This window comes from Plasmodium knowlesi (genome assembly GCF_000006355.2).
Source record: "Plasmodium knowlesi strain H genome assembly, chromosome: 7".
Classification (NCBI taxonomy): Eukaryota; Apicomplexa; class Aconoidasida; order Haemosporida; family Plasmodiidae; genus Plasmodium; species Plasmodium knowlesi.
In genome coordinates this window covers 1437349-1463279 of record NC_011908.2, presented here as the reverse complement: position 1 = coordinate 1463279, position 25931 = coordinate 1437349, and the positions used below count along the sequence as shown (strand labels likewise).

Sequence of the window (25931 nt, the reverse complement as noted above, 5' to 3'; positions counted from 1 at the left end):
CGAAAGGTTGATCTCCCATCTTTCAATTTTCAGTTGGATCATCGTTTAGCGTTTCTTCTACAATATCATTTTCACCGATGACATTATCTACCGCTTCGACTTATTCCTAATTTATTTCGATGGACAGGCGGGGTCTGCAACACGTTTTTCTCAAACAAGTTGTCTACTTTTTCCTGGTCCGCGTCCAATTCTAAACCTTTTTCCCTCTGGTCGTAGTAGTCTTTCGTACCAATGTCCATGCTCGGGGGATGCTCCCTAACATCGTCTACAGATCCGATGGAGGATTAATCATCATTGAACTTCTCTTCCCCTGGGAATGTGTCATCCGGGGATTCCTCGTCCTGTGGGGAAAAAGCATCTGAGCCAACTCCATTTTCCGCCTTTTCATTTTCGCCATTCTCTGATACCTTTTTATATTTCTTCAAATAGCTTCCCATTATGTTATTGTAATTCTTTTGGTCCTCCCTGCCAGATTGTGTGTATACGTACTTTTCATATTCACTGAATTCATCATCGTCATCATTGGAAGGGTGTCCCATTGGTTGACTCTGTTCGCTCACTTCACTGTTTTGTTTCTCTTCAACGTTAATTTCTTCAAGAGATGGATGATCATCATTAATAGTATCGTTTTGCGTGGGAGTGTTTTTCACGGGTTCTGTGAGAAAAGTTTTTTCTGAAGAAGGTTCGTGTTTTTCTGTGTTTCCAAAGCCATTATCTCCTTCATCAATTTCAACGTCCCCGTTGGTGATTCCGTCTGCATCTACAGTATGTCCTTGGGAAGTTGAACCCGTAGTAGTGGTGGTGGCTTCTCCTCCATTTGCGTCTTCATTTTCATAACTTCCAAAGTCGAATCCGTTATCTATACCTACGTTTTCAAATGGGTCCGCCACTTCTCCCTCGTCCGTAATTTCGTAATTGTTCCCTTGATATGTGTGTGCAAATTCAGAATCGTCATACCCGTTGTCGATATTCTGTTCCCCAATGTTTGCAGAGCCACTGGAAACATTGGCACCACCGGAATTATTGGCATCACCGGAATCATTGGCATCACCGGAATAATTGGCACCACCGGAATCATTGGCATCACCGGAATAATTGGCACCACCGGAATCATTGGCATCACCGGAATAATTGGCACCACCGGAATCATTGGCATCACCGGAATAATTGGCACCACCGGAATAATTGGCACCACCGGAATTATTGTCATCACCGGAATAATTGGCACCACCGGAATAATTGGCACCACCGGAATAATTGGCACCACCGGAATAATTGGCACCACCGGAATCATCCGCAGAGTTATGTGAACAACTATCTCTGATACCTTCCAAGGTATTTTCATTAGTTCCACTCAGGAAGGAATCCATGACGTAATTAGTAGCTCGATACATGTTCGCGTAATTCGGGTGCCTAAAGATGTCGGCATACGGTGCATGCGCGTAACCATAATTATTGCTCTCGCTGTTTCCACTCCTACGGGACCTGTTACCGTTGTTGATGAAGTAAGGTCCAACATTCGACATTTGATACTTGTCTACAAACTGGGCTCCTTCATATACTTCTCCATAGTTTGGTGGCTGATATGTTCTCCTCCGCGCCCCGCTGCTCGCTCCCGCTTGGTTGCTTAGCTCATCGAATGGGTTCGTTAGGTACCTATCTGCAGGAATATCATAAGAAATATTCATTAAGTTTTGTATTTCTGCCTCGTGTACTTCATACTCTCCTTCGTCAGGGGAATCCTCAGCTTCTTCGTCGAAAATATCTCCTTCACTTTCATCTGGGAGGAAGGGTTCATGCTCATAGTCCACGTCACCCAACAGAGGGTATATCTCCGGGTTTGTCTCAGCGTTCGTCTCAGCGTTTGTCACAGTGTTCGTCTCAGCGTTCGTCACAGTGTTCGTCTCAGTGTTCGTCTCCGGGTGTACTTCTGTGTGTGTGTGTAAGGGGAGTGTGTCGCTCTGATCATTATTCTCTTCGTTGTGCAATGGGGAGTAGGAAATTTCTTCCTCCTTCTCACTCTCTCCACTGGGGGTCGTCTCTTGTGTGGGGAAATTGTGGAACACTGCTACATCGAATTCATTCTTCGTGATTGTTGGTTGCACCATGTGTCTGTTCATGCGGACCGCCTGAGCCGTGGGAAGGATGATGGAGATGGTGATTAAGCGATGGAGCAATAAAGAGTAATAAGGGTGGGAGAGGTTACAGGGCGGAATAGAAGACTGGCGGGACAACTCCAAACTCGTTTACTACTCGGGGTATATATCTTGGACAGCCCAATTCGCCTCCCCCCTATACAATATTCGCTCCACTTACACTCAGAAAAGCCGTCGTAGCCAACACCACTGCTTGGATGAAGTTGAACATGGTGCTGTCCACTAAGTAGGATGTCATATTTCCCTGGTCGTGACTAGGTACGCCAATGTGGGGATTGAAGTTCTGTCCAAACTGCGCAGCGGAGTTGGCTCCGTAGTTGAAGTCATAATTGGGAACAGCGTTCGGGGTAGTGTTAGTAAATGGGTTAGGGGTAGTGTTAGTAAATGGGTTAGGCGTAGTGTTAGCAAATGGGTTAGGCGTAGTGTTAGCAAATGGGTTAGGGGTAGTGTTAGCAAATGGGTTAGGCGTAGTGTTAGTAAATGGGTTAGGCGTAGTGTTAGTAAATGGGTTAGGCGTAGTGTTAGCAAATGGGTTAGGGGTAGCGTTAGCAAATGGGTTAGGGGCAGCGTTAGGGGCAGCGTTAGGAGCAACATTGGGAAGTCCATTTGTAGCACCATTTGAAGCACCATTTGCAGAACCATTTGCAGCAGAGTTCAAACCCATGTTGTAATCCACGTTGGAACTGAAACCATCCCCTTCAGTGACTCCTACACCCCATTGATTTATTCCAAAATCTTGACTGTTTAAATCCACAGGGAGGACATTGGGGGTGTCACTCCCATTGATGGAGTCTTCTGTACCTGCGTCGGAAAAAAACAGCAAGGGGGTATTTATACGTTTGGGGCCTCCGCACCAGTGACGCCGGCATTGGCAGTGTTAAGGGCAAGTTTTTAGCAGATACCCAAGTGGAACCACCAGGCGTTTTTCTCTCAACACTTACTGTCAATAAACGGGTTCGTGTTTCTCCTGGGCGGCTGGTGATCCATGGTTGTAACAGAATCACACGCAAAAAATGTAAATAAAGGTAATTTGCGTAATTTACGTAATTTACGTAATTTGCGTAATTTTCGTAACTTTCGTAATTTTCGTAATTTGCGTAATTTTAGTATGGAGGAGATGTAATGATAAAACAGTAGAGCAACTCTATTTGCTAATATGCAGTCAAGCAACTAGTGATGAATCAACACACGTTCCCTGAAGAACTATACAGAGACCAACGAGGACGCAATGTGCATAGAATCCTTGCAACATTCGTTCAATCGTGGTTGGTCACCTCTCAGATTCCTTCTCCTTTTCAAAACATTTTCTGTTTTTCCTTCTATAATCTCCAACAAAAACAGAAATTGTAATTTTAATTTCTATTAGAAAATTATGCCTTTCTTTCTACGTGAAGATTTTTTTTTTTTTTTTTTTTTTTTTTTTTTTTTTACGATAGGATGTCACGCTTTCTTTGTAGAAACGTTAATTCCTTTTTGTTCTAAAAAATGACAACTGTTCTAGAAGGATTTTTAGAATGTTCATTTTTCTCATCCGTTTTTGAAGAGATAGGGGGAATAACAAGAAATGTACCCAATGATCATATCAGCTAATCGGTTTCTCTCACAAAAAAAGGTGTACACTAGAAAGGTGCAGAATTTTTTATCCTTGACAAGAAAAAAGAGTATTAGGGCGCCCCCGAAAAAAAAAAATTCAGCGTGAGTGTAAAGCTATAGAGTAAGTGGAAGAAGCCAAAGCTGAAACAGGAAGCCCCGACACTATAGCTACGGTCGACCCTCAACGGTCATGGCTAACGTTAACCCACCCCGAGTGGAAGCTACCTTTTCCTTTTATATAAAATTACAAGAAACTTCTCATGCTTTTAAAATAATTAGTTTTAAAAAAGCACCACGTTAGATAAACTAGAACAAAATATAAAAAAAAAAAAAAAAAAAAAAGTAAAAAAGAACAAGTCGTGGACCGCCTCTCTCCATTTGCTAGTTCAAACTACCCTGTCGACGTGGTGCTAAATTTTTTTTTTTTTTTTTTTTCTTTCCACATGTATGAACACTGTCACATATGTAGTTTTTTTCTAATTTATTTTTTTTTTTCAATTCATTTTCAATTTTCTTTTTTTCTTTTTAATTTATTATTTTTTTCCAGTTTTTTGCCCTTTGTTCTAATTTTCACAGATACACCCCAAATGGGGACAAGAAAAAAAGAAGAAAAAAAAATTGAATCGCGGGGTCCAGATGCCAATTATCAAAAAGAAAAATTGAACCCCTGGGTTCAGATGTTAATTATTGCAAAAAAGGAAAAAAAAACAAAAAAAAAATTTTTGTACACATCACAGAAACAGAGGTACATAGTTCATATGTTTTGTCGAAAGAATATCTCCTCACACAAGGAGATGTAACATCTACTCGGAAGCTACTATGCCGTAGGAGTAGACCAAAAAAAAAAAAAAGAGAACATTCATTTATTGGATGGACGAACACATGCTCTATTCTAGAGGTGTTTTACGCCGGTTACACTTAGGGAAAGTTGCAAGGACGCCAAGTTTGTCCATTTGCCGCAACGCATAGCAGATAGATGGTGGGGCAGGTAGTCTTCGTTCATTTACCTTTCGCTTCTTTGGTGTGGAGGCGCTTTTGTCCGCGGCTATTTTGGTAGCCCCCTTTCTGTGCGCCCGATTTTCAGCTACCTTCATTTTGGTAGGCACAGATTTCCTTGGCCGCGTTTTTGTCGCAGCCCTCTTGCTTGACGGGTTTTCCTTCAACCCTGTCCTCGTCTTCTTGCTCAGGCTATTAAAAAATACGCTACTATCAATGCTTCCACGAATGATACCGTCAGTGCTATTTCCATTGCCAATGTGGTCATCGTCACGATTCTCCAGAAGATCTTGTCTCCGCGGGATGGGTAACGACGTGGGAACGACCTTCGTCCTCTTCTTCACAGGTTGTTTCGTCAAATTCTGCTTCTTCCTCGCCGTGCACTTTCTCATCGCCATGTTCTTTCTCTCCTTTTCCCACTTGTTCATATAAGAATCTAGAAATTGATTCCATGCATTCACAATCTTCTTCTGCTTCACTTTTCTAAAGTGCCTCTTCTTCCTCGTGTAACTATCCCGGATATAAATGTACGAGTAACACTTTTTTATTTTTTTCTTAAATTCATTTGTATCTTCAACATCTTCTATCCACATCATCCTATCAATGTACGTGAACCAAATTAACCACATTTTATTTTTCCACATGTCATCTACTCCTCTCGTTTTTTCTCCAAAAAACAATTCCAACCATGTATACATTTTGAACCGTTTCCAAAAGTTCATTTTTATTTGCCAATATCTAGACTTTGCACTTAGGCATTCTTTATACCATTTTCGTATGGCTTTCTTGTTGATCCTTAGGAACGCTGCAATATTCCTGTTTATTAACTCCATGGAAACAATAACTTCTTCATCGTCTTCCGAGGTGTCGTTATATCTTACCTCCTCCGTTAATTTTTGGACTCCTTCTTCCAGCTCCCTAGTGTCTATGATAAACTCTGTCCACCATGGATTCATAACCCCGCATAGCATTCTCCTGGGTTTTACATCATCAGGCCAGACCTTAGAAAGGGGCAATATATAAAAGAGTGGTGTTAGGGGAGAAGCTCCACTGCGCAACGGATTCCCCCATGATCAGCTTAAACCTCAGGGGCTAAACCACTTGACGCTCCAACATGGTTCTACTTCCCCTCAATCTTACACATGACTCACCTTGACAAAAAGATACAACAAGAGGAAAACCCTCACACAGACATTTCCCCACCATCTCCAACTTATTGCGATATTTTCCTCTCCATTTTGCATTATCCTCCTCACTAACATAGTTGCCTGTGTGCTTTTTCCCCTCTGCTCTAATGAGCACTCGTTTAACCTTCCCTTGGGGGATCCTTATACTCAACAAAACCACTCCTTTATGCATCGGCACCTGGAGAGTGAAAAGCAGATTCTTCCAACAAGTATACGAAAAAAAAAAAAAAAAAAAAAAAAAAAAAAAAAAAATGTGATACACCTGAACGAGTACTTCACCGGTGTCGTTTCTTCTCAACCCCTTTCTCCATCGTCTCTTAAATGTGGGTGAATGCTTGTGCCCTGCCCTCCTTCAGCTAATTAAAAATAAATATATTTTTTTCCATTTCCTTATTTCCAAAATTTGCTAAGAATGTGAAAAGTTACCAGAAATATCAACCCCGTTATAAATCTCTAAGGGGAATTGTATGATGAATAGAAAGTCGCCGCGGTACAAATAGTGCGGAAAACAAAGTTACAGAAATATGCCCTAGACTATAATACATACTAGCACAAGTACATTTATAAAATATATGTATATAATACACTGTATTCATCGCAATTTCCACGACTTTAAATTGATTTACCCTTTCGCTTTATACATATTTGTTCAGTTGCAAAATGGTCGATCGGGCCTTACACTTTTGAAACCCACATTTTATAAATAATATATTAGCCATGGTGAAAGGAATTTATTTTTTTTTTTAATCAAAATTTAAGGATTAATCAAAAATGGGCAAAAAAGTACGCTCCACTGATTTTTTTTTTTTTTTTTTTTTTTTTTTTTTTCTCTTGCCCCTTCCAATTTTCACCTTTATCTAAGATCTATAGAACGGAGTACCTAGCTTCAAGAAAAAGAAGAAAAAAAAAAATAAATAATCCATTCATTTATACAGCTAATTTTTCCAGTTTATGCGGCACAAAAGTTTTACTGCTTCTTTTTTCCCCCTCCCCGCCCCTCCTTCCGCTTGAGGAAATGTGTATGCATGTGTGCATGTTTGCGTGAGTAAGCGTTCGAGATAGTGTTCCGCAGCTACCACCATTACTGCAGTCCCTCCTACCGTTACTGACATTGCTTCCACCATGTAGAACGTTTGATCTATCATATTCAGCCCTCGCTTCTCCGTTTCCTCCTTACACCCGCAGCGGCAGTGTCATCGCATTCCCAGGGCTTGCCCTTTAGGTGCCACTTGGTCTTTTTTTTTTTTTTTTTTTGGAAAGTTCTTTAGGACAGATTGCATAGCGCGGAAGTCGCTAGTCTGGTAACCGCCAATCGGAGCGACCACCATTCGCAGCGACAACCACTTTATCCTTACGTCCAAGTTGGGTTTTTCAAAGTATACTTCAAAATCACACACACACAAAAAAAAAAAAACAAAAAAAAAAATGAAAACTGCAGAGCACATCATGCAATCTGCAATCCGCAAGGGATGAAAAAAAAAAAAAAAAAAAAAAAAAAAAAAATGGGTGTCGTGTGACACCGCTGTCCTTCAAGAATCCTGCAAGTAGTATTGCATGGGATAGTACACTGCGGAAAAACTCCTTCGCATCAATTCTGAAAGGGGGATCTCTGCATGCGCCTTCTTCTTAGTCTTTCCCTTCATCTTGTACAATAAATCATCAAGAAGTAAAATATTCATTGTTTTCTTTAGTGTGCTATTCTCCATATTATATTTTTTAATTAGTTCTTGCACCAGGTCAACATTAAAATGAATTTCTGTAGCTAACCTTTGCAGCTTATTCGCTTGGCACCTTAGAAGATAAGTTCTTATTATAAAACTCATGTAGCAAAATCTATCTAGTTTGAGGTGAGGATATATTTTCCCATTCTTAACCGGCAAATTATTTAAGAAGCAAAATATCAGTACTGGTTTCATGAATCGAAAGGCGTATTCCTTCTTCATGGACACTTCTCCATTTTTGTATTTCACCTTGTGGCGAACATGGTAACAGTACGATATCACATCTATATCATTGCATAGGAGAAGAACGTTGTCGACATATGGATTTTCAAATAACTGAGCGATGGATTTCACTATTGTTTTTTTTTTCTTCTTTTGCGACGCATCAGCGATAGCCGAGGGGTGTGATGTGGGCGGCAAACATGTCGGAGGAGAAGGACGGAAGGAACGGGACGAGAGCATCGTATCTGCAGCCGAACTGGTCATCTCCACCTCTTCCGTAAACTCGCTCGTCCTAATCACCATCTTTATGTTTCGCTCCTCAAACAACTCGAGTGTGCTCTGCAAATCGTCGAAGAGGTAGCTGTACGATCTTTCATGCCTGCATGCGTGCCCTCGATAAGCATTGGCCGTGTTCTTGGGTGCGCGTCGCGGGTGCGAGAGAATCAACTCGTTGGCCGCACCCGCAGAATTTGCCTCTCCCTGGGGAATGGACCTCCTCGCGTAGTGCACATAAATCACGGTGCACTTCTCGCGAAGGAGCTCACAAATCTTATCCAGTATCACCATCAAGTCCACTAGCTTCATGGGCCTCTTTTTAATCATTTCGAACGAATGACCCATGTAATCAAAATCCAGAAGGATACCACATGTAATGGGCTTATCACTTTTCAGTTCCAGAGGTATAACCAACTTCTGGAAATCACGCACCTTCTGATTCAGGTAAAAAATATATTTCAACGGGTAGTACTTCTCTAAAATATTATTAATTTCTAGATGCAGTAGCTCTTCATTCATGTAGTAAGTTGTTTTTCCAATTTCGTTCCTACTTGTTATCAATTTGAAGGAAATTATGCCCCCATCATGTATCACTACCCTATACAAGTCTGCCTTAAAATTGTTACGCATACCTTTGTTGTTCCTATTATTAAATCTTTTCTTGTTAAATTCTTCTAACCACCTAGCCATTGTATCCTTGTTGCAAGCCAGATCTCCCAAAAACGTATTCAGATACAGCAATAAGTTGTATGGCATTTTATTTTGTGTACACCGCATGGTATCCTCGAATGATCCCTTTCGATACACGTAATTGGAGAGTTCGATCTCCTCGGACCATTTTTGCACACGCCGGCTTTGCACATTCTTTGCAGTCATCTCTCTTCGCAAATCGCCGTGGAGTTCCCCCTCAAACGGTTGGTCATCTCTGAGCCCAGCGCGCCCCTCATTCTCGCCCTCCACGTTGAGAAATCCTTCGGAGTTGTCTTCTCCCCTCCCTTGGTTCTTCTCTTCCGTCTCGGTGCACATTTCCGCATCGACACTAACATTGTCACCCACATCGGTGCACACTTCATCATCTTCCGGTTGCTCCCACTTCACTGCGACCCTCTTAAAAGCATTGTCGTGCTCCTCGTCAAGCGAACCATCTGCATTGCCCAAAGTGGTCGAGCTAATTTTCCTTTTAAACCTAGAAGTTAGGTCCTCCTCGATTAAATCGAAAAAAAAAGTTATTTCGCTTTTTTCTAGGTGTAAGTACCATGGCTTGTTGGAGTTTTCCCTCTTCACTTGCATGACTTTTTTTTTTCTTCGATCCCTTGGATGCACTAGTTGCTTGGACTTCCTTCCTTCCCTGTTTTCCATGCCGGGCTTGTGGGTTCCTCACTTGGGGCACTCTCCGCTACTCCTCGGCTGCTCCCTCGCTTCTGCCTAGAGCCACACGCTTACATTCACACGTTTATACATATGCACCCACCGTGTGCGCATTTGCACGTTCGCCCAGAACCTACTCACGTTAATGCGACTACCCTTTCACTTCTCTTCAACAAGACAGGGTCCATCCCCGCTCTGCTCCACTAAATTTTCCAGAACGAAAACAGTTATGCACAAAAAAAATAACTTTCTTTAATTCTATGTTTTATGAACAAAGACTTTTTCCAAATTTTTTTTTTTTTTTTTTTTTTTTTTATATATATATATTTAGCTAGCTACCCTACTATAAAGCTTTGTTTTCCTTTTTTTTTTTTTTTTTAAAATGCATGTGGAAAAAAAAAAAAAAATAGTTTAAGCCCCGGTTGTGCTAACCCACAGGGACACACATATGTTAGGATGGAAATGGGAAAACCTCACCAGAACAGAGAATCAGTTAATAGTTGCTTTAAATGGTTATACAAAAAAAAAAAAAAAAAAAAAAAAAAACATCGCTTTCAACGGAATTCCTTAACAAATGTATTATATATATGCATATTTCCCAGATATAAGGCTGACGGAGTAACAGCATATAAAAACGTAAGCTTACACAGGTGCCCACACTGTCGTTAACATTGCACATAAACGAGTAATAAAAAAAAAAAAAAATCAGGAGATTACCACGTTTAGGGTTTGCAGGGGAAAACCGTACATGCGCATGTGTAAAACATATGAACATATATTTATATGCAAATGCACACTCTCTTCCACTCGTCCTCCTCGACTTTACTATGTCCACCGTGAAAACGTGAAATCTTCGTTCATTCCCTGGGGTTGCACATCATTTTCTAGCTAGTAGATATGTAAAAAAAAAAAAAAAAAATAATAATAATAATAAATAAATAAATAAATAAATAAATAAATAAATAAATAAATAAAATAAAAAAAATAATAAAATAAAAAAAATAAAAAAAAATCTTACGTCTCGCTTTACTAATTTCCCCTCATTCTAATGAACATACAAATTGTAATCAAGGATGTCCACAGGTAAATTCCCTAACTCACCATAATTCCCTCGTCCGTCCGCCCGCCCGCCCGCATGCGCAGACGCATACACGCGAGTGCAGTACCGGAAAAAAAAAATACATATATATATGTATGTATATATGATGCTTATATTTGATGCTTACACATGGTGCTTATTTTTATTTTTTTCTCCCCTTGCATACATGTGAAACAATTAACGAGTACGTAATGCTCTACTCAACACTCTTCAATGGGCGACTTACCCCTTGCCCTTGAACAGGACGTAACGCTCTCCTGCACGGACGCGTTTGCCCTGTGCGTTCAAGTAGCAAGAATCACGCGCGCAAACACACATTTCTCCTCTGTACGTGTATGCGTGAGGACGAAGGCTAGTTGTGTGCACTTGAAAATATGCGCATGAAGGTATGCATAATAATTTACACGTTTACATGCTCGTCCTGGTGCATACACACAACTCGCTACGTCTATCGTGCTCGCTTCATCATATACAAATACTATATACTTCCCACTTCATTTATTTTCACTCATAAAGGAGGCAGCACATATTTCAATTAGTTCTTTTTTTTTTTTTTTTTTCCCGTTTCGGCTACTTTTCCCTTCCCTAGGGATTGGTGATTAAACTGTTCCAATTGGTGCATGAGCAAGTCGGCTCATTTATTCGTTTGTGTGCGCGTCGCCTTAATTGTTCAAACCCTCATTTATCATTTTTCATCGCCAGAGACGAATAGATTTGCCCCTCAACAATTTTGTACAACTATGCCTACCGCATTTCGCTGAACCGTGTGATGACAATTCAATGACGAACATATACCCGGAGGTGGGAAGGTGAAATTACTATTTCACATTGACCAGAAAAATTTTGCTAATCAAGGTGCATTTTTTTTTTTTTTCTCTCTCTTTTTCTTCAATGAACCATAAGGTTTGTCAATCTAACTCATCACTGCAGTCATTTCGTGTACTAACGGAGTAAAATAAAAAAAGAATAAGAGGGGAATGACGCTTTCCTCCATGTCTGTGTTGCATACAGTGTACTGCGACTTCAAAATTTACAAGTCAAACTTGTCCGTTCTCATGTGAATGTATATGTGGACAAGTGGGCACTTGCGCCTGGCGATAAAGGGAGCTCAGGAAGTTTATGTCGCGGTGTGACCCGATTCGTCATGCTTCGCAAGATAGGTAACCTTAACTATTTGTCTCTCCCTTCGTTTACGCACCGTATACTTATCAACCCTTTAGGGAAAAAGTGTCCTTCAGCCTCGCTACTTTTTCCACGCTACTATCCCCTCCACTGCAGCGTAGCGTGAACGGTAATTATCAACAGAGTTTTCTCCCCCTTTATGTGCACTTCATTTTAAAAAAAAAAAAGAAAACAAAAAGACAACATTACTTCTTTCCCGTTTTCAACGCAACGACATCCGTGTGATGCCACTTAAAAATCACTCTCCAAAGGTTCAAAAAGAAAAGGAAATTAAAAACAATTTTCCGTGAGCCCTCCCCATCACCACTTCGGCCAATCATTTTACTTTTTCATTTGGCGTTCTATATCACGCAGTTCGGGGATATTATATATGCAATTTCGGTAGCTGTACATATTACCAACTTTATCGCTTTCTTCATCTTACCCCCATCACTGAGGTGACAAAATTTTGTATAACTTCCTTACGCTTTATTACGTTTCACCATTTTGTAATTTCTTTTTTTTCTTTTTTGCATAATCGTATCACTGCCTACTTTTTACGGTAGTGATCCAAGGGCTTTTTCTATATTTTTTTTTTTTTTGTTTGTTTTTTTTTTTTCTTTCCTGCCCCCATAGTTGCATACAGAGCTATATATTTTCATTTAAATGCGAAAAAAAGAGAGAGTCATTTGAAAGAGTTTGGGGTTCTTCTTCACTCTGCATTTCCATTTGCTACGTTGAAATTTTTTTAAAAGAATAATAAAATACATACAACGGAATTGGTCTCACTTTGCATAAATATCTGGTGCATTTTTTTTTTTTTTTTTGTTGTTGTTTTCTTGTTGTTGGACGTTAGTGTTATATGCAAATGTATGTTGCGTGTGTGTAACTTTGGTTGCGCTCTGGATCTGAACTAATGCCATGGAATTTGTGGAACGATGTTTTGCACTTGTTGACATCCTTGCGTTGGAAGTGTGGAAAAATTGAGCAAAGCGCACGCACATGCAAGCTACACATGCATGTGTACATCCGTGCAAAGGGACACGTACCGAACAGTTGCTAAGACTAACATGAATGGCACAAATGACATGAATCTTTTTTTCTTTTTTCCATGAAGTTTTCTTCATTGTTACGTTATGCCAGGCAAAAGTCCGTATCAAACATGCCTCGAAGGAAATGGTCCTCACAAATCGTTGTCCTAATATACAAATTTTAGCTAGCCAAAAAAAAAAAAAAAAAAAAAAAAAAAAAAAAAATATTAAGTGCTTATTTTATTCCTATAAAGTATAAAAGAGCTAGTTAAAAGGGCTCAACCCTACTTAACTGATGTGGGATATGTCGTATAATTAAACATTGGGTTTATGTCCTACAAATGTGAAGTTTCCACGATGTACCCTTTCGAAGTGAGGGTAGCATGCGCTGGTAGAGTGTGTGTGGGGTATCCATTGAAACAAAGGATAATGCATCCCTTATCTATTCCACTTAAGGAAAATATATAAAAATATGTATATATATATATATATATATTTATATTTATATGTTAAAAAAAAAAAAAAAAGGGCATAGCAAAAAAGGGAAAGACCCTAAATAAAGTTATTCACTAAATGGTCTTCACATGTTCCGTACGCGCGATTGAAAAACATATAATTAGCGTACGAGTTGGTTTTGTCGGCTCTCACTTCAAGATAACCAGCACAACACATCTACCCTCCTTTCCAATCTCATACAAACAAATATCCTCATGAACAAAAAAAAAAAAAAAGACCTTCTATTTGATGGGATCCACTTTTTCTCAGCGGTCTACTCAAAGTAAAGGGATGTATCGTACAGTAGCTTGTTCAGTTGGTCAATTCTTAAGTCATTCATACGATTTAATGAGTTTTCCGTCATTTTGTCTTCGAAAACGGAGTGGTCATCTGTGGAAAGGGGGGCGAAGGGAGGGAGGTACATATAATACGAACTGTCGCAAAAAAGCCATCCATGCTAGCCCTGTTTCACAGACTAATCCCCCATTTTTGCACACTTCCATGTAACCTTCTACAAGGTGCATCGAGGTCGGTGGTTCCGTCTTCACGAAGGAGTAAATAATGGTAAACAAAATGAAGCAGAAGGAGGTGAAGATAATGACAGACGGGATGATGGCTGCCCAGTACCTACGATAGGATCAGAGACGGAGTAAAAAAAAAAAAAAAAAAAATATATATATATATAACATAAAGTGCACAACAGCCTAGAAGTAGGCTCAAGGCGGCCAAAGGTATATACCCTCATAAAATGCCCCTTTTTGGCGCTTCCACTTTCTGGGGGAAAGAGAACCATACTTGGAGGGGAATGGGAAGGACAAGATGTTTAGGAAGTCGTCGAACACGAAAGCCCAGACTAAGTACGACGCTGCAAATGCAAGTTGGAGTGGTGATCTAGGGTGAAACAAAGTGGATCTGCGGGAAAAGCCCAAAGAGTGTATCTCGCACACGCACATGTATATATATAGGCATATTCATATGTATCATGTGGAAGGGTCTCCTGCGTGCGCATTTGCTCACTGCATAGTCTTTCAATATCACCAACCCCAGAGGATGTGCGATAGGTACAGAATGAAAAAGGCGTAGCCTTCCTTAATGGACTGCATTGTGTATTTGTAGGCCGGAGAGGTGAAACTATATTCAATGCATGTGTAGAAATCGCCCTATTATGCTGTACACAGGTTAATAATTATGAAAAAAAAAAAAAAAAAAAAAAAAAAAAAAAAAAAAGTATATGCCTACTGTTAGCATTATTGCTAAATGCTCTCCGAGTTGTTCGCCTTACCGTTCCAGAGAAATGGAAGGAAAGGAAAATAGTTTAACCTAGCACGGTGCAGAAAGGTTTACGATGGAAGCACGCCTTATGGGAGATATCACGAGGCAAGGAGTAAAATGGGGTAACATTATCATCACATAAGTGGACGTATGAACGGACATATGAACGGACGCATGAACGGACGCAGTGCCAACATAGAGTGGATGAGGTTTCGCCTCCCAAAATTGCAACGATTTTCCGCGCAAGGAAAGGTTTCCAGAGTAGAATAATTTTGAAGCAAATTATTTAGGGGCATCCTCAGTTGGTAGATTTTTTTTTTTTTTTTTTTTTTTCATAATTATTAACCTGTGTACAGCATAATAGGGCGTAGGTGATAGCCTAACTTCCCTGGATGGTTTACTATGAATGATGTTTTTGCGACCTCCTTTATGTTGGAAGTGGTAGAGCGGGCAGAGCAGTGGTTAGTCACTCCCGTCCGCGATTGCACCGCTTTGGAACACCTCCTCAATTAAATGAAAAGAGCAAGTGACGACCCTTCCGTGGAGAGGAAAAAAAAAAAAAAAAAAAAAAGAAGAAGTAGAGGGCTCAGCCACGATCTGGGTGGGCACCTAGCACTACAAGATGAACTTAACGGATGAGCTGAGGCAGAAGGGACGGACCCAGCTGCTTAGCATATTCAAACGGTTCAAGGGGGATAAGTGCCTTTTTTTTGAGAGGTCTTTGCATATTATTCTGAACGTGGTCCTGAAGGACGATGACATTAAGAAGGAACGTATAGAGCATGTATTCCTTCTGGACAAGGAAACAGAAGTTAACGTGAGCAAGGTGGACAAGGTTAATAACATTCTATTCTTTTTGCGTCCGAATTTTTATGAAGTGGAAAATGTCTTTAAGATAATTGAAAGGGTTGCAAAAAATGAGAGTGACAAATTCGCAAAGGGCAAGCTTGGGGGGGATGACTCTTCCGGGGGTGGTACAAGAAAATATGCCTTGGTCTTCATTCCATATATGACACCCATGTGTGAGGCGGAAATCTTGAAACATAATCTTTTGGATATCCATATTCGCGTGATTGTCTTTCCTCTTTACTTTTTCCCACTCTATAATGATGTCTTCAGCCTCGAAATAAAGGGATTGTACAAGGAGTATTACGTGGACAACGACTTCACCAATCTCCTAATGTGTTCATTTAGTTTTATGTTTCTACAACACCTATTTAATGGAGTCTTCAAGAATATTAAATCCTTAGGACAGTTATCACACTCTATAGTAGAACAACTAATACAGCTGAGGAAGGAAATTGTGGCGACGAATTTCGACCTACAGGCACCCAACAAGTTTGATGAAGATTTCCTAGACGTTATTACCAATTTGCAAAATGTGCAGGACATGAGACACTTCCGAGATTCAGGGCAACCACTGGCCATTCCACTCAAGTACGCTCTGCATAAAATTTTTCTCTCGGAGCGCTCCAGCCGTGGAAGGACCAGGAGGAGCAATCACCCAACCATCGTGGAGCATAAAGGGCTCTCCACAGGGAAAACTTCCCTTGAGAAGAGGAAAAATAGTCGAAATAAATTTCAGACGAGGAGTTGCGCGGAGGGGAAGGAGGAAGGTGACAACAGCGACGACATGCACGATGGTGATAAGGATGACGAATACAATGATAATGATGAGGATGGTAGTGATGATGGTAGTGGTGATGATGGTGATGGTAGTGATGGTGGTGATGATGATGGTAGTGGTGATGGTAGTGATGACGATGAAGATAATCGTGACGGTGAAGTGAGCAGCGACCATAATGGTGATAAGAGTGACCATCTCGGTGCGCCGGAGGGAGACTCCCCCGGGGGGATGGAGGATCCACCAAACGGGGTGGAAGGAAAAGCACACAAGGAAAAGGAACACGCACCTCGGGAATCGACTGGAATGCACAACGAAAAGTCGGTTAAGAGGGAAATGCTGTCCCAGGAAATGTTCGTACAAACAGGGGCAGTGTCCCCAAGCGAACAAGTAAATATCGACTCTGCTTCTGAGCGATCAAGGAATTCCACAAGTAGAATTAAAAGAAGAAACCCCTCCAACAATGCCACGGACGGCAATAAAAGTTCAAGCTCCTTTGAGGAGGGATTGCCACCCAGTAGGGGGCGTAAAGCAGGGCAGATAAAGGGAGCCATCCATAGGGAAAGGAGAAAGGGAGAATCACGTGGCCGTCCCTCCAAAGGGAAAACCAAAAAGGTCATTGAATCAGTGAGGATGAAAAAAACCGACTCAACGGATGAGGCGCATGTTACGGAGGAAGATTACGAGAGCAGCTCGGCGAGCACCGGTCCCAACTTTATGGCCACGGAAGACAATACCAACTTCTTATTGAAAAAGAAGGATAAGCAGAAGATGGAACGGAAAAATAAAAGGGAGAAAAGCTACCTACAGGAGAAACTAGGTATAGCTAACTTTAACTTCCTCCTTAACGTATCCAACAAAATTGATTCGTGCATAATCATTGACCGAAAAATTGATATGGTTACTCCCTTTTCTACACCGTTCACGTATGAAGGGCTACTAGACCACCTGTTTGGTATATCCAACTTACAAATAGAGGTACCTCGATACATTATTTTTAACGATATGAATAATCCAGGTGGGGATATGAAAGGGCAGTGGAAAGAAGAGCATAGCCAACAGAACAAGGATTCCCTAAAAAACATGATGGTGAGAATAAAATTGAAGAACTCGGTGGACGTTCTTTACAACGACATAAAGGATCTAAGCCCAAACCAAGTCGGGTTGTACCTTCACAACAAAGCTAGCGAAATACAGAAAACATATAAGGAAAAGGATACACTGAAAGACATAGAAGAGATAAACAAGTTCTTGAAAAAAATTAAAATGAAGCACTTTGAACACAACTCCTTGTCCACTCATGTCAACCTCGCTTCCTTCATCCTAACGACAATGAAGAAAGAACCCAACTTTAATAAGCTCAAATTGGAGGATGAAATAATTCAATTGAACAATACATCCAATAGAACCACACTACATAACATCGTCCAACAGATTCAACTTCTTATATACTCCAATGAAGATATCCATGAAGTGTATCGACTATTATGTTTGTTCTCTGTCGTAACAAATGGCTTTAGTGAGAACTACACGAATGAAGTGAAAAAGGATATCCTTGAACATTATGGAATTGATGAACTCAGTCGTATAAATAAGTTGCATTTTTGTAATATTTTAAAACATCAACCGAAGCAGAAATTCATTTGGAGCCATCTGAGAAACCACTTCAATCTACTCTCCAATGAGCACAACGACATATCGTACGTTTGTAATGGATATGCTCCTCTTTCTGTCAGATTAATTGAATACATGGGGATATTAAAAAACAACATGCAGGCTTTCCCGGAGATATTTAATCTCCTCAGCGGGCCTACCCTCGATATTGTACAGAATCCCGTTGGCTATGGCAAGTTTGCCTTGGACAAAGGGAAGAAGGACACTCCGTGGGGGGAGAATAACCCTGACGGAGAGAAGGATGTCGTACTCCTCTTCTATGTGGGTGGCATTTCTTATGCCGAGATAGCTGCCATCCGCAATCTGAATAAGCATAGCCAGACCTACCACTACCTGATATTCACCACGGAGATTATCAGCTCCAGGCGGCTCCTGCAGTCTCTCGCCGCACCCTAGCCGGTAAAACATCCCTGCGTTAATCTTCTTATTCTATTCTATTCTATTCTATTTATTATTATAATTTTATTTTATTTTATTTTTTATCTTTATTTTTTTATTTATTTATTTTTTTTTTTATTTTTTGAGTAGTCAACTGCTTCTCTGCAGTGCAAACTTCTTCCCCCCCCGCTGATGATGATATCTATTTTTTGTAATCGTCAATTTTGCAGATTCGTCTCCCTCTTAGCGGCGACTCTCCAACGGACGGGAAAAGCCAATGCAAAGAGCGCACACAAATATATATATGTGCAAACGGTTAGTATGTACAAAGGGGTATTATGTGCGTGGCACCCTCAACCCAGGTGATGGTCTCCACAGTCGAACCAGTGCCAACTCGACTTGGAACGACTACAAAACTAAAAGGGGCAGTAGTCTCTCCTTTGTTGGTAAATATATATATATATATATATTTTTTTTTTTTTTTTTTTTTCCCCATTTAACGCAAATCAGGACTTCTATTTCTCAATTTCCCATTCGACATATCCCCACCGGTGCTTTACGCATTGGTGTGGCTATTTTTTTTTTTTTTTTTTCTTTACGTTACTATTATTTTCAGCATCGTCGTCATTATTTTTATTTTTGCTACATGCGAAGAAGGATATTCCACTCCTGTTGGTCCCCTTTTTTGCAAAAGGATAAATCTTTGCAACTCCTTTTTTTTTTTTTTTTTTAATTATCACGAATGACTGGACTTTAGGCGTCCCCTGTGCTCGTGAATTTTTCCAGCACTCGACGCGAATTGCCCAGTTGCAAGTGGGCATATAAATAGCTCCAACCAAGCGCATTCCAATTCCTCCAAACCAGTAACCTGCCACAAAGTGACACTCTCTCATCCACCATGTCGGCGCTCTTTAATTTGGAGTCCATGATCACCGTTATCATTCTCTGCATTTGCACATGTACCTACCTCAAGCCGCGTTTCCCTAACATCTTCGACAACAAGAAAAACGGATTCCTAGGCACACTTGGCAAATTCGCAGTCATCGGGGATCGTCTGTCCTTATACGTGTCCCTTGCCTGCGTCATTCTGGCCTTCGTTAACCTATTTCTGCGCTAGTGTGCAGAAGGGAAATTCAAACGTGAAAAACTACTCAGTCAATACTGCAAACCACAAAGTGATCGTGTAAAGAGGCCTAATTACATTAAATTGGAAACCCATTAATTTGCCTATCGCTGTGCACCAACCCTCCCCTTCCCATCCCAGTATGGAGGCCTTTGACATTCCACCGAATCAGACATTGTATGTGAACAACCTGGAGGAGAAAATAAATGTAAACGATTTAAGGGATCTGTTGTTCGAATATTTCTGTCCCTATGGAAACGTCTTGGACATTGTTATAAAGAAGGCGAACCAGTCAAGAGGGCAAGCCTTCGTCGTCTTCAACAATATCGCATCCTCCACGTTAGCCTACAAAAACTTAAAGGGAAAGTTGTTCCTTAACAAACAAATAAACATCAACTATGCCAAGACCAAGTCCAGGATCGTAGAAAAACTGGATGGTACGTACAAACCAATTACTAATTACAAATCCGCAACAGGCCACGGAAGTAGGATAAACGTTTTCACGCTGTTTGTCCAAAACCTACCGAACGAAATTAATAAAAATGCTCTGGAAATCCTCTTTAATCAGTACCCTGGTTTTTGCGAGGTGAGACATATCCCCGGCAGAAACGTAGCTTTTGTGGATTTCAGCTCTTACCAGAATGGCGAGGTTGCCATGAACGGTTTGCAGAACTTCAAGGTTACTCCTCAACACCCGATTAAAATTTCATGGTCTGGCTGAGTTGCCCCCACGACTAGCTGGACAACGACTGCCGAACGACTATCGAACGACTATCGAACATTTCCGAGCAAGTGCGCACCGATGGTCTTCTCTGCATGCACATGCGAAAGCTCTTCTCTAAAAACACGCCACACACACATGTGGGTACACCTGTATGTAAAAAAAACTACCCCCCCAACAATTTTTTTTCTTTCTTTTTTTTTTTTTTTTTTTTTCTTGCCATATATTTTTTTTTTTTTTTAATACAACTGGCGCATCCAACGAAAATTATCTGCTAACCTTTTCCACAAAATGTACGCAAAATAGCATCTCACTTTTTAAGGGGTCCCAATTTTTTAAAGACTCAAAATGTTCCACGTGCTGTGACGTCCCCGGCCCAATTGAGGATCGCACGCAAGGAGAGGCGTCGGTCCAAAAAAAAAAAAAAAAAAAAAAAAAAAAAAAAAAAAAAAAAATGTCTTCATCATCCCAAATGTTGTCACACCAAATTTGTTACTCCAACACTTTTCCCCTTCGTGAACTTCCCGCTGACAATTCCTTTGATGGAATTCTGAGTCCCTTCTGACCGCTGGTTTGGGTGCTATACAACTGCAACCGCACAGGAGCATTCTTATGGTGAAGATTGCGCGGGAGGACCACCTGTATAGGATCCTGGGTTCACATATATTCTTGACGTTGTGACTGACCAGAACATCTTGTAATTTTTTTTCTTTCTTTTTCATTTATCTGTTGTTCACATGTTGTCTGGTTAGAAATGCAAATGGCGCAGACGAAACATTCTTCATGAACACACACAGACACCTTTGCGTACTGTTACTCCTCAGCATGCGGGACGATTTCCTACCCCCCGTCTGCTCCACGAGTACACGAAGCCAGACCAAGCGAAGAATGTCCAAGTACACTTACGAAGGTTTTAAGATGGAGAACCTAAATTCCTTAAATTCAAATGAAAGGATGAAGAACATGTACAATAACATACTAGATAGCAGGAACTCCTTTGATGTGTTTCATGTGATGAATCCTGACATGGTGGATAGGTCCTCCCCCATATATTCGAAACGGAGAGGCGGGATTTCTTCTACGTGCAGAGATGGGTTTGAAATAACCTACTCACCCTGTGAACAGGAAGAACATTCTTCTTCACTCCTCCGTGACACAAGTAGATACAGTAGCTTGTGTCTCCACTCGACCAACGAGTCAATGCATCGCACATGCCTCACCAGACAGCACACAAAATGTAGCATTCAAAAAAGGAGGAGAACCTTACAAAAATGCAGGATATTTAAAATGGATAAAGGGTACACAAATTACTACATGCGTGTCCACAGGAAGAAGCAAAACATTCTTCCCCTTAGAAGGAAAAAAAAGAAAGCCCTTCGAGGAGGTGCTCTCACAAAGGAGATGAATAAAAGCGCTATCACATTGTTTTCAATCCATCCATTCAAGGAAGTAAACGAATTTGGAGAGTTTTCAACTTCGATCCATCCGTATCCTATAGGGGGGAGTGCACAAATCATCCTTCACACTCAGGAGGCACAGCTGCAGCAGGTACTCCCATCAGAGGATACACTCGACAAACCCAACAAGGATAAGTACCTTGCGTACATCTCCCATTCGATAAAAAAACAAGAGCGAAAAGTTAGGTGTTTCGAGAAAAATGGAGATCGGATGCTCGATCTGGTGGAACTTGTCCTTTACAACAGAATGAAGGAAACCTTTTTTTTAAAGGAGAGGATATGCGACGGGGAGAGATATAAAGACCTGTGCCCCGATGTCTTTTTCTTCGACAACGATGGTAGGTATCTGCAGCATCATTCCAATCGTTCCGGTCAGCTCAGTCGTTAAGTGATGAAGATAGCCACCACACACACACACACACACACAATTCTGGCACTCATGCTACAATAATGCTAACGACCTCCTTGCCCTTTTTCCTTCACAGATGACCTGATCGAAACTATGGATCGCAAGTGCAGATTCCTTCCGAAGGTTCCCGCTAAGGAAAATCTCACCACCTACCTGGGCCCCTCCCCCTCCCTCATCTTCGGAGACCACTACTTCACGTACAAATATTTTTTCAAACTTGTCAAGGTACACATAAAGCTTTACAGATGGCCCAACCCCTACGACGTAGCGAACACTGTACAAAATAAAAATTTGAAAAACTTGAATTGCTCTGATCTCCTATACAGTTACAGAAAGGGGATGGATTATCCATGTGAGACTGACATACGAAGGGCCACCAAAGTGGACAAGGCGGAGGAGACCAAAAAGAAGAAGAATTCCTTGTTTTCTTTCTTCCAGTCTATCCCTACAACAGTAGACAAGGGAGAGATACAACAAACGGAATACATAAGTGTGAATAGAATTCCCCCCGATTTAATTCATCTTTTAAAATACAGAAATGTCGCGCTGAGATGAAGCCTTCCATTCTTTTAAGTCTTCCTCCTCCCCTGGGACATGATCCCTTGGAGAGGGGGGTGGCTTTCTACACAAACCCCACCGATAACTTTTTTTTTTTTTTTTTTTAAACCGATGGAAACTGTATACATCAGTTTGTTCCGTTCCACGGTGTAGAAGCATAAATGGGTTATCACACCACCTGAACAATTCTCCATTGTCAAATGAGGGGATGCCTTTCCCCCGTAAGCGACTTGCCTGTTCAGTCGCTTCGCGCAGTTGGGACGGCCTGGACATTTTTACGAAGAGGAGTGAAGCATCCAAACGGCGAATGCAACGCAAAGTGATGATGTGATGATGTGATGATGTGATGATTCGATGATGCGATGATGTGCCTACGTGCCGACGCGCTGATGTGGCGAATTGTCAAAATGGGTGATTGCACTTGGCCCAACACAACGGACGGTTTTAAGACGGCGGGGACACGACGCAGAAGTTCGAATTGTGCATAAAAACAAAAACAAGGAATAAAAAGGAAAGGAATAAAAAGGAAAGGAATAAAAAGGAAAAAAATAAAAAGGAAAGGAATAAAAAGGAAAGGAATAAAAAGGAAAGGAATAAAAAAGGAAGAAAAAATAAAAAAATAGGAAGAAAAAAAATGTGAGCCAAAAAAAAAGGGAAAAAATTATGCACACGAATTCCATCAACCCCTTTGCAAAAAAAGAAAAAAAAGAAAAAAAAAATAAAATAAAAAGGAGAACAGGAGAACAGGCAACGTGGAAGACCTGGTAAATGTGAAAACAGGGATGACCCTACCAATCAAAGAAGGGATCGTTCTCGTTCGTAATTTTATCTGCAATAGTCAAGTCCTCCTGTACCCTCTCGAAGTTTGAGGTGTCGAAAACGTTCTTGTACTTTGGCTTATAAGGTACTTCTACATTCTTGTGGAGCAAGCTAACCCAGTCGATATTCCCAAACCATGGATGCTCCTTCACATTTTGAGCCCCCTTCTTTAGATTTCCATATCTCTTCGTTAAGTCATGAGACAATAGTTTCTTCATGAGGTGCTTGCAGTTTGTATCCAGAAATTTCGGGAAGTATATGATGCCCTCAAGAATTTTTTGATAAATCAACAAGGGCTCGTTTGCGTAGAAAGGGGGGCAACCAACCAGCATTTCATAGATGAAGATTCCTAAGGTCCACCAATCGGCCTGTAGAAGGAGAGGGGGGGAATGAAATCGCCATACGAGAGGAGGTCACTGTGTATGGTTTATAATCAATGTATGTGATGCGTGTTAATGTGGTAGTGGAAAAGGCCCTGCTCAACGACCTTGTGAATACCCCCTTCCGAGGTAGTGGAAATACCCTGCCGTGTACTTACCGCCTTGCCATGGCCAACGTTCAGGAGAATTTCCGGCGCAATGTACTCCGGGGTCCCGCACAGGGTGTACGTTCGCGTGTCCACGACTTTTGCGAATCCGAAGTCGGTCATTTTTATGAACCCATCCTTGTCGAGCAGTAGGTTCTCTGGCTTCAGGTCTCTGTTCAGGGGAAAAGGCAACGTGATAAGAGACGATTTTGATAAGGGAAGATTTTGATAAGGGAGGATTTTGATAAGGGAAGATTTTGATAAGAGACGATTGTGATAAGGGACGAGCATCATAAGGGTGTTGGACAGACATACATAGATGGAGGGTGGGGGTAGTTTAGACTGCATCGTAACCACAACGCATGCATGTCCAGCACAAATAACAATTTCACTCTCTTGCGCACCAACCTGTAGACTATATTTAAACTTTGGAGGTATTCAAATATCAACACGATCTGTGCCGCGTAAAAACACCCCACGTCGTTAGGAAAGCGCTTGTTTCTTCGCAGAAAGGTAAAAAACTCTCCCCCAATTACGAACTCCAACACAAGGTATAGGTACGACTCGTCCTTGAAGGACCCATATAAGTTAACCTGCAGAGAATGGGCGTAGGGGCAATTGCCTAATGTTTGTTGTTCCAGATGGGAAGAATATTTTGGGTAGCGCAGATAAACTAACCCCTATTCGCACCGCCCCACCGTTATCATCGCTCTCTCTGTTCATGCCGAACCCCCCTCCTCCTTACACAGAACGGGTGCTTGATGTAGTTCAGAATCTTCCTCTCCGAAAAGACATGGTCTACTTGCTTCTGTTTGATTATTTTACTCTTCTCAAATCTCTTGATAGCCACCGGGGGGAAATCCTCATTCTTGTACCTCGCCAGAATCACTCTTCCGAAGGAGCCTGCGCAGGAAGATGTATGTGTGTGTATGTATGTATGTATGTATGGGGGGGTTCATCTGAAGGCATGGGATATTCTCATCAAATCATGCAAATCTGCACAATTGTTTACTTGGCTAGCTGGATCAGTTGGACTGTATCCTGCTACCCTTGACGAATCCCCACCTGTGCCAAGTGTTCGAATGAAGTTGAAATCCTCATATTTCATTTTATTCTCCCTCTTCGGCTCTTTAGTACTTGCACTGTCCTTCTTCTTGTGCAGATGAAGGTTTTTCAAAAACTGAATCATTGTTAATAAACGGGGTGAGGAAAGGGAAGGTGGAAGAAAAGTAGGGTGATCAAGCGCAAGGGGAACCAAGCGTGCGGGAAAGACACACGCCGCGTTGATGTGGTCAACGTGCGGGGCTGAAAATGGTGTAGCCGAGTCGGACAAACGTCAGCTAGCGGACAGCGTTAAAAAAAAAAATAAAATAATCAATGAAAAAAAAAAAAAAAAAAAAAAGAAAAAAAAAGAAGAAGAAAAAAAATACAATTAGCTGTAACACGGTCAGCTGTGACAAAGCAAAACGCAGCGCAAAGCAGATCAGAACAAATCAAACGGATGCAACTACGCAAAAAGAAAGAAAAAAAAAAATAAAAAAAAAAAAAAAAAAAAATTTAAGGGGCGTTTTCCAATTCTTTTACTTAATGTTGGCAAAAAAAAATGTACGACCGAGCGCTCGCCAGAATGCACCAATAAGTTTGCGAAGGCGTCTTTCCCCTTCGCAGTTGCGCAACGAAAAATTTCCCAAACGGACAAGTCCTAACAACCACACATTCAGCGCACGTATATTACATACAGACTGACTGTTCTGTATAACGCGAGGAATAGCCATCGCAATAACTCTTCGAAAAATTTTCCTCCACCGGTCCCACCCATTTTAGATAGAATCCAGGTGGAAGATGCGTGTGGATAAAACAAAAGAAAAGATGCAGCCTCGAGGGGGGGGGAGAACCAACCACATGTGCGGCCACCCCCTTTCTCCATGCACACTTTGTTCGCATGTAATTTTTGCGTGTCCTCCCTCAGTGTAGTCCATTCTTTCGCCCATTTCGTGTTTTGTATTACCTTGTATAGTTTGACTTCCCTTGGTGGTTGCTGAGTGGTCCTTCGGTGCGGCAGAGG

General features: G+C 41.2%; 9 protein-coding genes across 9 annotated transcripts; 4 read left to right on the top strand and 5 right to left on the bottom strand.

Annotated features, from left to right (window-relative positions):
* Positions 1-284: 284 nt before the first annotated feature.
* On the bottom strand, positions 285-3143 carry PKNH_0734300 (conserved Plasmodium protein, unknown function; the record flags this gene model as incomplete). The annotated part of the gene is made up of 3 exons (XM_002258597.2): positions 285-2129; positions 2317-2957; positions 3098-3143. The coding sequence occupies 3 exons, from the start codon at positions 3141-3143 to the stop codon at positions 285-287; spliced, it is 2532 nt and encodes an 843-aa protein (XP_002258633.2).
* Positions 3144-4636: 1493 nt separating this feature from the next.
* On the bottom strand, positions 4637-6104 carry PKNH_0734200 (Plasmodium exported protein, unknown function; the record flags this gene model as incomplete). Its single annotated transcript, XM_002258596.1, has 2 exons — positions 4637-5746; positions 5886-6104. 2 exons carry the CDS (start codon positions 6102-6104, stop codon positions 4637-4639), a joined length of 1329 nt encoding a protein of 442 aa, XP_002258632.1.
* A 1357-nt stretch (positions 6105-7461) lies between these two features.
* PKNH_0734100 (gametocyte development protein 1, putative) lies at positions 7462-9510 on the bottom strand (the record flags this gene model as incomplete). Its single annotated transcript, XM_002258595.1, has 1 exon — positions 7462-9510. One exon carries the CDS (start codon positions 9508-9510, stop codon positions 7462-7464), a length of 2049 nt encoding a protein of 682 aa, XP_002258631.1.
* A 4069-nt stretch (positions 9511-13579) lies between these two features.
* On the bottom strand, positions 13580-14408 carry PKNH_0734000 (phosphatidylinositol N-acetylglucosaminyltransferase subunit P, putative; the record flags this gene model as incomplete). The annotated part of the gene is made up of 4 exons (XM_002258594.1): positions 13580-13695; positions 13814-13932; positions 14101-14170; positions 14348-14408. The coding sequence occupies 4 exons, from the start codon at positions 14406-14408 to the stop codon at positions 13580-13582; spliced, it is 366 nt and encodes a 121-aa protein (XP_002258630.1).
* Positions 14409-15199: 791 nt separating this feature from the next.
* On the top strand, positions 15200-18271 carry PKNH_0733900 (vacuolar protein sorting-associated protein 33, putative; the record flags this gene model as incomplete). Its single annotated transcript, XM_002258593.1, has 1 exon — positions 15200-18271. The coding sequence occupies one exon, from the start codon at positions 15200-15202 to the stop codon at positions 18269-18271; it is 3072 nt and encodes a 1023-aa protein (XP_002258629.1).
* Positions 18272-19151: 880 nt separating this feature from the next.
* On the top strand, positions 19152-19370 carry PKNH_0733800 (protein kish, putative; the record flags this gene model as incomplete). Its single annotated transcript, XM_039113955.1, has 1 exon — positions 19152-19370. One exon carries the CDS (start codon positions 19152-19154, stop codon positions 19368-19370), a length of 219 nt encoding a protein of 72 aa, XP_038969590.1.
* A 148-nt stretch (positions 19371-19518) lies between these two features.
* On the top strand, positions 19519-20097 carry PKNH_0733700 (U2 small nuclear ribonucleoprotein B'', putative; the record flags this gene model as incomplete). Its single annotated transcript, XM_002258592.1, has 1 exon — positions 19519-20097. One exon carries the CDS (start codon positions 19519-19521, stop codon positions 20095-20097), a length of 579 nt encoding a protein of 192 aa, XP_002258628.1.
* Positions 20098-20922: 825 nt separating this feature from the next.
* Positions 20923-22518, top strand: PKNH_0733600 (conserved Plasmodium protein, unknown function; the record flags this gene model as incomplete). The annotated part of the gene is made up of 2 exons (XM_002258591.1): positions 20923-21892; positions 22040-22518. 2 exons carry the CDS (start codon positions 20923-20925, stop codon positions 22516-22518), a joined length of 1449 nt encoding a protein of 482 aa, XP_002258627.1.
* Positions 22519-23309: 791 nt separating this feature from the next.
* PKNH_0733500 (cAMP-dependent protein kinase catalytic subunit, putative) lies at positions 23310-25055 on the bottom strand (the record flags this gene model as incomplete). The annotated part of the gene is made up of 5 exons (XM_002258590.1): positions 23310-23708; positions 23879-24038; positions 24275-24459; positions 24612-24769; positions 24932-25055. 5 exons carry the CDS (start codon positions 25053-25055, stop codon positions 23310-23312), a joined length of 1026 nt encoding a protein of 341 aa, XP_002258626.1.
* Positions 25056-25931: the final 876 nt, after the last annotated feature.